An 11,988-nucleotide genomic window follows, 5' to 3' on the forward strand; every position below is an offset into this window, starting at 1 on the left:
ACCTAGGTTTGATATTGCAGTATTTAACCAAAGTGATCACCCTCATGAGTGATCTCTTAACAGAGGCCACCTTTTATTACAAGGTTATTCTGTGTCACAAACATGGTATCTTTTAACCATTTCATCCTCCTCAATTAAGACCACCCTTTTTATAAGGCCATCTTCTTTCAACAGAAGAGATAGTCATAAAAAAGGGGTACATTGTAGCAAAAAGGGCAGTGAAAAGCTTGAAGCTATGTACAATTGTTCACATAAGTCTAATATCTATCAAGATAGCAGGTTTATCTGTACCTCAAAGTTATCAGTGACATCCCAGATACCAATCTGTCCATCATTACATCCTGTGATGATGTTCTTTCCTTCATGTGTCATCCATATTGCTGATATACAGTGGGTTGGAGCTTTCTGTCCCCACATGACAATGGGAACCACAAGACTGCTTCCTGTCATTCTAGTGCTTGCAATTTATCACACTGAAACCAAAACAACAAACATATTGCACCAAATTATAACATTTAAAAAGCATGGAATTTTGCCACTTTTAGCAAGCAAACTGAGTGTGTAACAATACTACTCCATTCTATCATAATTTTTCAAACTCATTTAATTTTGATACATTTATTTATCTTCCTTTGTGGTACAGAGAAATATATTCTCTATTACAAACAGCAACTTTAAGGTTAAGTTATTAAATTATATTTTTTTACTTGTAACTATCTGTACATTAAAATAAATGAAAAAGGTGTAAAAAAAATTAAGAAAATACAGTATTCACAGTTAAGACTCTAACAATAATTACAGTGGTCATCTTCTTGAGAAAGGCATTGCTATGATCAAAAGCTACCTTCCCCAAGACTGAAATAGTACATCTATACCATTTTGTAACCATCATGAACAGGCCTAGTGGTAATTATCATCAGTAATTACATTCATCTTTAACTGATCACATATTTTTAAGCAACAAGAAATAATTCTGTACTCAGTAATCATAATATGATCAATTACTGTCAAAAATGTCCTACAATCTAGATTACTTTCTGATAGTTCTTGTTGATTGCTCTCATAACTGAACTATTTTTCTCTTCTAACCAAGCTATATTGCTCATTGAGTTTAAGGTTTGGTCCTGACTCCTCATATAAGTGTTTTCTTAAGGAGAGACTGCATGAATCCCTCAATCTAGTTTGGTCCTCATATAAGTGTTTTCTTAAGGGCAGACTGCATGAATCCCCCAATCTAGTTTGGTCCTCATATAAGTGTTTTCTTAAGGAGAGACTGCATGAATCCCCCAATCTAGTTTGGTCCTCATATAAGTGTTTTCTTAAGGAGAGACTGCATGAATCCCCCAATCTAGTTTGGTCCTCATATAAGTGTTTTCTTAAGGACAGACTGCATGAATCCCCCAATCTAGTTTGGTCCTCATATAAGTGTTTTCTTAAGGAGAGACTGCATGAATCCCTCAATCTAATTTGGTCCTCATATAAGTGTTTTCTTAAGGAGAGACTGCATGAATCCCCCAATCTAGTTTGGTCCTCATATAAGTGTTTTCTTAAGGAGAGACTGCATGAATCCCTCAATCTAGTTTGGTCCTCATATAAGTGTTTTCTTAAGGAGAGACTGCATGAATCCCCCAATCTAGTTTGGTCCTCATATAAGTGTTTTCTTAAGGACAGACTGCATGAATCCCTCAATCTAGTTTGGTCCTCATATAAGTGTTTTCTTAAGGAGAGACTGTATGAATCCCCCAATCTAGTTTGGTCCTCATATAAGTGTTTTCTTAAGGAGAGACTGCATGAATCCCTCAATCTAGTTTGGTCCTCATATAAGTGTTTTCTTAAGGAGAGACTGCACGAATCCCCCAATCTAGTTTGGTCCTCATATAAGTGTTTTCTTAAGGAGAGACTGTATGAATCCCCCAATCTAGTTTGGTCCTCATATAAGTGTTTTCTTAAGGAGAGACTGCATGAATCCCTCAATCTACGTAAGCAGATGTGTGAAAGTTATACATGTACAAACGATTCCCTGTGAGCCTAAGGAAACCTTCACAATAGCTCTTAGTGACCATTTAAACAGTAGACTGCTAGATCATCTCCCAAACAAACACTGATATTTTACATCTGAGTGAACAGATGCTTTCATTTCAGTTTTGAAAGTGTTCTAAGCATTACATTCAACATGGTTTAAATAGGAAAAATATATTTTTCCATATTTATTAGTTAGGTCTCTGCTATTAAGTGCAATTCATAAAAGATACAGGTAGACAAATTTTCAAAAAGAATTGTTGCACAATGCTGAAATATCTAAGGTAAAACATCTGACTAACGATCTAAAAATCCACCATAATGTTAATTCCAATTTAATTATGAAATTATCCAAACATTCCACTTTATCATTCAGTTCTTGAAAATGATGTGAAAGTGACTGTCAAAATATAAAAATTTTATTTGTCAGTTCATGTACAATGCCCTCTTTTGACTCTGGATTATCAAAAACATACCTACTTAAACTGTGGTTATCAAAACCTGGTTGTCCAGCTGGGCTTTGACTATGGGTCATATAGTTAACTGCTTTAATTCTAAGTATGTTGTGTGCTACTGGGCAATGGAATTTTTAATCCATGTAGCTAGTGATACTCTCATAATACTTGACTGCTGCCACTCTGCCAATAATTGGGATAAACTGTTCAAGTTTCCTCTTTTTTATCTAGGTAACTCGTCATACACATTTGTTTCCAAATAAGTGGTCAATTCAGTTCTCTTATAATAAAACCTGCTAATTAAAACTGGAATTCTCAAATATTACAAGTGCTAATACACTGAAATCCTGCTGAAATAATTGTACGTGTCTCTATTGCTGTTCTTATTCAGTGAACCACTTTGGGAAGATGTATTACAACACTGGATGATTGATTACTACAGCACTTTAAGTCTTTACCTAATCATGTAACCTTTAACTTTCTATTTCACTTCATTTATTGTTTATTTTTTTTATCTCATCAATCATAGTTCTTCCCCTTGTGTATGGATGACTGAATATGTTCTAGTATTTTAACCTTGTTTATTAACTATGTAGATGCACTCATTTTCTCTCCGCTACTTTAGTGAAGGGTAAATCTCCCTCCTTGTCAACAAAAAAAGCAGAGAGTAGAAAAATAATGGGTGGTGGTAGTGATCTATTTTTTATGTGCCACTTTATATTAATTATCTGCAGAAGTTCTAAAACATAACTGCCATCCAAGTGGGTGGGGAAACCATGTCTAATTATTTACCTAAATCTGAGTTCCTTCCCTTTGCATTTAAAACCTGGCACTCAAAACCAGTGTATACTTGACTAAAATTTATAAGACCATAAAATTTGTTACTTCTATCAATTCCACTCAACAGTTACATAACATTTTGCATTACCTGTAGTTTGTTTTTTAGATAAGGAATTTCCCTGGTTTTCTTTACTGCTTACCATGGTTATTTTAACAAGAACACTTATATGTATAGTCAAAATAATTGTAGTGTATGATTGTTGGGTGTAATTTAGGTTCAAGAGTATACAGTTTGGCCTTGGAGACTGCACATGGTCACTGTCACTTTCTGGACTTCAGAGGGTCATTTGGATAAAACTAGCTGATAAATTTAAGTTTTTTTTATATTTTAAAATTCATTTATTGTACTTTCTGAAGTTAGCATTGTCTATTTTAATATCTGTTAAAAGCAAATGCTCTTCATTACTCGAGCACATGGGAGCAGCTATTCTGATCTAATGTCTACTTTAGGAAGTTCATTTTTTTCTCCAATACAACATATCAAGAAATTTCAGTCATAGCAGATGAATGTAGCATTGAGGTACATGAACATTCTCTCCAATGCTTTTTTCAAGTTTCACATTAAACCAGTTTTAGAACTATGTAATAACTGTAAAGCAAAATTATAAGTAATAAATTCTATATTTGGTAAATATACACTATGCCCTAAGCATTGAAAGACTGAAAACCATATCCTCCTATTAGATCAAGATTGAAAATCATTCATAAATTCAGACTCAGTTCAAATGAGTATAAGATTTTAAAAAAATTCAAAGCATCAAAATCCTAACATCTAAGGTTAATTAAATATAATTTCCTAATAAAAAAGGAATAAATAGAATTACAAAGTAAAAAGGAGACTGAGTTCTGACTATGTAAAATTTTATACCTAAATGTTTCATCTCAAATTCGTAAAACTTGGTGAATTCTATGTTGATTCATTTCCCATATACCATGACACAAATTCGTTCTTTTGTTCTTTAATTTTACTATCATGATCAAAAAGATAAAGACAATTAAAGCAAACCAAAATAAAATCAATTGATTAATCAGAATACCTCACATTCTTTGATAAAAATGGAAATCTAGTTAGAGACTTTTCCAAAGTTTTGAGATCAAATTTTAAAAATATTATGTATATCATAAATATACATGTTAATTGCCTAAAACTTATTATAATATTAAAAATCATAAATAATGTGCATGCATTTTAATATTCCTCTGGCAACTTTCTTTCTCTTCTTTGGATCACAATTGTTAAAAATAGATGTCATAAATCTAGATTAAATAAAGAATTTTAATCTTAAAACTGGATAAATTAACACATTAACCTATGGAGATTTTTGTCATTTTTGCCTGAAATTCGAGAAGGAAACACATTTTGAAAGCTATTTCTGAATACATCCTAATACATCAACTTATAGGTGATTTTCCAATAACCTAATGCCTAGTTGTGTTAGAAACATCGTTTTTCATAGGCTATTTGGCTCACGTATGAGCAGAAGGATAAAAATTGGAGTTCTTTTTTATTTTTTTGCTGAACGGACCCATTATTTTCGTATAGAGACCACTCTTTATTCCAAATGCCCATCTTATCCTACTTTTTGCAAAGGTTTATCTGTCTGTTTGCAGTTCATACCAGTATGCCTTAGATTTGAGACCAAAAAGTCCAAAATCTGGACACAACATTGGATCCCGACCATGGGACAGTTTTAGATATATAAAAAATTGATTAAAAAACTTGAGGCTTTTCCCTCCGTATTTTGTAGTGCAAACTAGAACTTCCAGATTCTTTGGTATCATTGTAGAGCTTCATCTGTCTACCTTTCTATAATACCACCCACTTTAGTGTATCATACATGACCTTGACACTACAGAGCTCGGCAGGAAACTCGTTGCCAGGGGTTAATGTGTTATGGAAAGTATGTGTATTTAATAGAAATAATGATCATTTTAATTGAAAAACATAATAAAATCAATATCAGAAATACTTAGTGAAAAAGTCATAAAATTATTAAATAACTGATGCATCAAAGAAAGCTCATTAATGAAGGAATGCACATTTGAATTTTTGGCCATAGCTGATTCATCATCATTATTCAGTAAACTCCTCATTGATATTATGGATAGCAAGGGAAATAACTCCTATACACATAAGATACAACTTGACAAGAGTTTTTATACCCCAGTCAACATATCTTCTGAGGCAATATGTAATCGCAGAAAGCAACACATAATTTTCAGTGGTGTGTTCATTTATAGACAACAGAAAAAAAACAGAAAGATGTAAAAGACATACGAAGCAAGAATCTGATTTCATTTTTAAAGTCAACAGAACCCTTTACAAACTTAAAATTCTGCTTATTGTAACATGTATTCACCATTCTCTCAGCAAAAGATGAACCGTTATGTCTCCTTGCAGAATGTATAGAATGGCTAACAGTCATTTTTTTAAAACTAATTTTTCTTCAAGATTTGCTGATCAATAGAGAATATTAATTGTATTCCAGAAAATGTAATGATGTCTACACAGGAAATAAAATACTGAGTTCAACCTCTTGGGTTTTGTGCAGGATGAAAAAGCAAGCAGGTGTGTTTTAGCTATTTCTGTAAAAATAACATTTCATTCCAATGCAAATGTATTCAGAATATGCAGCCAGCAGAATTTATGCTGAATTTTATATCATATCCAGGTTAGTGCTGAAAGTAAGTATAGTAGTGCTGGTGCACATGAACTTTTAACTAATGGAATGGATTTTACTGTTCTGTCACCAACCAACCCATTTTGAAGCTGCCCTGTTTTGAAATAGTCATAAACTTCCAATTCCAAGGATGTCATGATTACATTAGCTGTTTACTGTGACCAATACGGATTTATATAAATAAAACAATTTGTTGAAGATTATAACATTATCCATTGTGAATTGAAACATAAATACAAACTATGAAAAAAAATGTTACTAATTTTGTTTCTTCCAATCAATTCATCCTTATAAAATTCCTTTATTAATTATTCTGACAGGGCAGATCAATTTCCACTAATAATAGGCATCCAGTCATTTACTCAGCATGTAACAACATGATTAAAAGCTGATTACTGCATTAGTAATACCCTTCGAAATAGTGTATGTCATTATCAGTTTCATGCTGAGCTGTCATTACTGATGTTCATTTGTGATTTTCTGTGCTTATAACTTAAGCAAAATTATGTGAAAAACATACTTTTACAATATATCTCATAATTAGATCAGCATTCTCTACATGTGTCCTTATCTATAAAATAGTTTGGATTTTCTATTTGATGACAAATAAACAATTTTACATTAACAGTAAAGTGAAATCATCCTTGAAGAGGATATTGATATTTAACTCATTTAATTTCTTAATTTGTAGATACTGGTTAGAATGACTATAAACTGAAAATAAAATTATTATTTGCACTTCTAAAGGAACAAGTTTTAAGGATGCTAACCATTTTTGAATTTCCAAAATAAGTAAATTCAACAATTGTGGTTCTCCATATTCACACTGCTAATTAAGTTTCTAAACATTGGTCATAACCTAAATCAAATGATTCTGGTTACAATACAACAATTTTATTATATCACCATCATGATTTTGAAGCAATAAACTTTTGAGACAAAATAACTCCCAAAACCAAAAATATCATAAATATAAGTTTATAAATTATTTTTGCAATGCTAAATTATCTTTCTGCATATATTTTTTTATACACATGCATTATGTATATGCTACTGACGGTTCTATGCAATATTATTTTTTTTTACAAGAGTATATGTATATAACGAAGTCATAAGCAAAAGCAGACTGAAGTGAAGTGAGTCAAAACAAGTGACGTAATACACTAGCTTTTCGAGAAGGGTGTAGTTTGCTTACATGCATGCCAATTATGTTGACATATCTTCATGTCATTTACTTTGCTAGAATAAATATTGTATTAAATGAAAGATAGAAATAACTGTGTAAGGAGTATATTTCTGAGAAGGTGAAAGGAAATGTTTAAGTGCGTCAAAACCTAGACCTCAAGTTATATCACAAATGTAGGAAAATTAAGAGCATCTGTAATGAACTTTATTTGTTAAATATTTATATGCCGAAAATATAATAATGAATTTGTTACTGCTTACCCTACTGATATAACTAGCCGTTAATCGCTAATATGCCAGCGAACGGTGTACAGTGATGTTTGAAGGTGACACGAGCATATGATCGACGTCGCGATAATGACAGCAGACACCACCTTTGAAATGACTAGTCACTGGTTTACTTCGAGAACTGAAGAAAAAAATCCAGTCTCTTCTACTTCTGTCTCAATGCAGCATTCATATCCTCTGCAACTATGGAATTAATCCTGTTCCCGTATGTTATACGCATTCATTAACTACGGGTATATTTGAGTCAATTATTTACAGACATAATAAATGTTGTAATTCCCGGAAGTTGATAATGCCCATACTATTAATACATTCAAGAAAACTATAATACAATCCGGACAGAGCAACTACACTAAATTAAATCCGGAACTTTATTTCGGCGCGTAAAAGGAACATTTTGCGATGAAGCTTCATAGATTTTAGAAACTCTCTTCGTAAAACTATATCCACATACCAGACATGCATGGCATGTACACCAATATAAATTTGTGTCTTGCTTCTTGGATCAAGAAAACTGGCTTAAATACTGGTTGACAATTTCGGCATTACTTCTGTATGCAATAACCAGAGACCTTGATGACTGACGTAAAAGCACATTGATGCATACATTTACAAAGTAAGTGAATTAGCAGCTCAGAGGCGGAACCGACGAAATGGCGGTCAGACATGGGTGGAAATGACGCCAAAAATAGCAAAGGCTCCATTTCAGTAACCAATCGTAAGAAATACACTGCTGTCAAGCATTTCTGCGCACCTAAGGTTTTCGTTTCCAATACTGAAGCAAAACGCATACCGAATTCGAGCGATTGACAAAAATAAAATACAGCAATGCTTACCATTTGAAAAGATGCAATTGTCACCAGAATATTCTATTCAAAATAATAATAATTTTGGACACAGGGGATACCACCCCCATGTTTTCCTGACTCGCGACATGTCGGCATATTCTGCGCATAGCTTTGAAAACACGTAATGTTTATCCATCGGGCTATAGAAATTAAATATGTTATTTTGGACTGTTTCTGTCAGCAGTTTAGTCGAGTAGTTAGGTCAGGTTTATAGCTAGTTTTCTCAAATTCAACGCAAAAATACCAATTAATGGCAAGAGATATTAAGCAAACTAAACCGATCTTTAAAAAAAGTTAGCAAAGTTCAACATGTTATGAAAAATAAGCTATTACGTGGAAGAGAAACAGCAATGAATAGGATGTGATGTGTTTACAACGTCTTGCTGATGGGGGAAAATTTACGTCTTGCTGATGGGAAAAATTACTACAGAATTTAGAAACAGACTATACGCCGGGGAATTTGTTGAGAATTTGTGTTCTAGCGGCAAGTAGACACGTTGGGTAGCAGACGATTTTGTACGTGTGAGACAACTTTTTGCAAAATTGGAAACTTGGATTAAAATACAGTTTTGTTTTAGGGTACACATTTCCATCTTTTATATAATGTATTTATTTGTATGATTCTAAAAGATGTATAGTAAATCGAATTTTCTGGGTTACAGGTTCAAGAAGGTCATGGAGTGGGTCTTAACGTTGCCATTTAGAAATCGCATTTTTATGTGCATTTCGAGTCTAAATGTAGGATATTTTTGTATACTATGAATATCACTTTTCTTAATTAATGTACGATTGTACTTTCTGGATACAAAATGGATTTTTGACCCAAAATAGCACGTGATCCAATATTTACAGAAATAACGTATCGTTGCGCAGAATTACCCGACGCGCAGAATTGCCAGACATGGCGGGTATTTGTTGTTGTCCCCGTTTTATGCAATTTCGTGGCTTCGGTGTTGTTTTCTCGTGAGGTTTACTTTTTTAGTCACCGGATGACGACATGTTGGCCAAAATGTTTTTTAAAAAATAGTTTTTAGCAGCAAAAATAGACAGTAGAGGATGAACTTTTTGTTTGTGTCAGTTAAGTTCATTGCCAATGTATTGCCAGTTATTCCAATTCATGGGGACACTTCATAAGGTATTTTTGTTTGTGCCAGTATATATCCATTTATGTGGTCCCTTTATAGGATACCCTTCAACGATTTTTTAAATTTCTGCCTTCATCGAGTAAGGGACTCGAGGACCAACAACCTAGTCTATCCAAACTTCTATATACAAAATCAATTAATCAAATACGTAACAGTAGTAAAATTCCTAGGAATGTTCTTTGACAACCACTTCACATGGTAACAGCACACTGAACAAATCACCCAGAATTGTAGAATTGTAACAAAGATCTCAGTTTACTCAGGAACATCACAGGGACTGACTGGGGATCCAACCAGGAAATCCTCCTCACGATATATAAAACCCTAATTAGATAAAAACTGGATTACGGTTGCCAAGCATATAACTCAGCTAAGCAACATGTACTACAAATGAGACTTATGGGCCGTGATCAGAATATAGACTCCAGCCTGCAGATATATCAGCGGGATTTCTCGACGTTGTATCCGATTTATTATTTCTCGTTGGAACAACAGGATTTATTCAGACAGTCAGTCGCTGACGTACACGTGTGGGCTATTGTGGCTCCTGCTCCAACTGGTGGCTACAGAGCAATCGCTGTTATATTGTTAGATAAAACCATGTTGCTTGAAGGTGTTGGTGGACGAATTAGAGTCGTTGATGCGCTCGTAGAAAACATGAAATATGATCGCAAGCGATCTGTAATTAGATCATTCGTGATATTATAATGTCATATCATCATGTGAATGTTACTCTGACACTTGGTCAGATTTGTACAAAAATGTAATCCGCATCTAAGAAAACGTCTGGGTCAAAAATAACTCTTCAAACAGCGGCGTTGCAGGGTTCAAATAAATTATCATTGATTGATCGTCAGCTCAAATTCTACAATGACGCCAAGAAATCACAAGCTGCCGTTTGACTTCATCTTTCTGAGAATGCGATCAGCGACACAGCAAAAACCGGTGGTGTATTTACATTTCTAGCGGCGTTACCAGTGCTAATTTCAAGCTGCATTTGGTGCTATTAGAACAGCTGCCGGCATGGCACTAAAAAATCAGCAGGACTTTTTACTATCCCGACACGGCATAAACATATAAAAAATGACGTGGTCTAAGATTACCAGGAACGCGGTATGGTCATGATCTGAGAATGCCGGGGACGCTCCGTTAAAGCTTCCCACGTCCAATTTCGATTTACTTGATGCTGCTCTGCGATTAAACATACAAAAATTCAGAGATGTTTTCATGGGTGATCAATTACCGGAAAAACCAAACCATGTTGAAACCGGTATCATTAATCTCATTGGAAGAACACGCAATGGTACTCAATGGGTTGCACATGTGTTGATCCACGTAGCTTTGTTTATTTTTATTCGTACAGACTGACACCACCTAGTGAATTTTTACACTATATCAGCAAAGTGCAAAACACTCCAATCTGGTATTCAACATTACCAACAGAGACAATAACGGATCCACCTATATGCCGTCCAGAAGTATTTTCTGTACTTAACTCCGTGTCAAGGTCATCAGCACCGCCTTAAAGATGTGCATTAGTATACCACCCGTCGTTTTAAATAGATTAATAGTTTATAATAGTAGATATTTACGGACGATCGGCAAGGCTCAGGGTGACATTGATTTATTCCAAATATGCAGCATGATATGAATTTGCCGATCTTTTGCGTCTTAGCGGTGTTGTAAAAAATGAAGTTGCAGCTTTTCAAAATCAATGGCGGCTAAAGACGAGTTATATCCATTTGACAGTTAGTATTCTGCGAGTTCCGGGGGTGACCGAATATAACTTAGTGTTTACTAAAACCGGTAAAATTAAAAATTCGGTGGAATCAATTCTAATAATCGTTGGAGAGATTGCTGGACGTATTGGAAGAACTGGAGATATAATGAATGGCGATCTCAAAATGGAAGAAATACAATTACCAATGTAAGATAACCAATGTCAGACGATAACATGGCAACCAAAAAAATACGCGGACAACAACAATGCCACGATCAGAACTGAGATCAGTAAATGCGTTGATAAACCTGCTGATGCAATGACTGCCGATCTCAACATGAACGGAAATAGCATCGCTAATTTGAGAGAAGCAACATCAAACGAAGACGAGGCAACGAAGAAAAACGTGGACAACAGCAACATCCCGATGATGACCTCATTAATGACGATCAGTGATGGATTGACCATTTTCGGATCTGAATATAATCTTCATGTAACTGCGTTTACAAACTTTTTGTAGAAACATTAACAGAACCATAGATAATCTTATGTTTTGCTAAATTACACAAAACATGGTTTGGTCTAACTACTTTAATGGCTAGATTACAACTGACTAAAACAATGAAAACACACGCACACTAGTTTCTCATGCTAATGTTATCGTAAAGCATATAGGCTTACAACTGAGTGAGAGCCTGAAGTTGACTTTAGGTGACCTGTACCAGTCAGACCATTTGTAGCAACAGAATGTTCATATCGCATATTACCAGAACTACCCCTAAAAATGAGTTTTGTGTTTTTCTTTTA

General features: G+C 34.2%; 1 protein-coding gene across 6 annotated transcripts in view; it reads right to left on the bottom strand.

Moving 5' to 3' along the window:
* The window catches only part of LOC149782560 (WD repeat-containing protein 7-like), a 146,785-nt gene extending 139,031 nt beyond the window's left edge, over positions 1 to 7,754 (bottom strand). For all 6 annotated transcript variants that reach the window (XM_089934006.1, XM_089934003.1, XM_089934008.1 and 3 more), the window contains exons 1-2: positions 7,442 to 7,754; positions 292 to 473 (exon numbers count right to left, since the gene is read on the bottom strand). In XM_089934006.1, coding sequence (XP_089790132.1) covers positions 292 to 450 — 159 coding nt within the window. In that variant the 5' untranslated portion in view covers positions 451 to 473; positions 7,442 to 7,754. The remainder of the gene's footprint in view (positions 1 to 291; positions 474 to 7,441) is intronic.
* Positions 7,755 to 11,988: the final 4,234 nt, after the last annotated feature.

This window comes from Sinohyriopsis cumingii, chromosome 15 (genome assembly GCF_028554795.1).
Source record: "Sinohyriopsis cumingii isolate HCF-2022 chromosome 15, ASM2855479v2, whole genome shotgun sequence".
Classification (NCBI taxonomy): Eukaryota; Metazoa; Mollusca; class Bivalvia; order Unionida; family Unionidae; genus Sinohyriopsis; species Sinohyriopsis cumingii.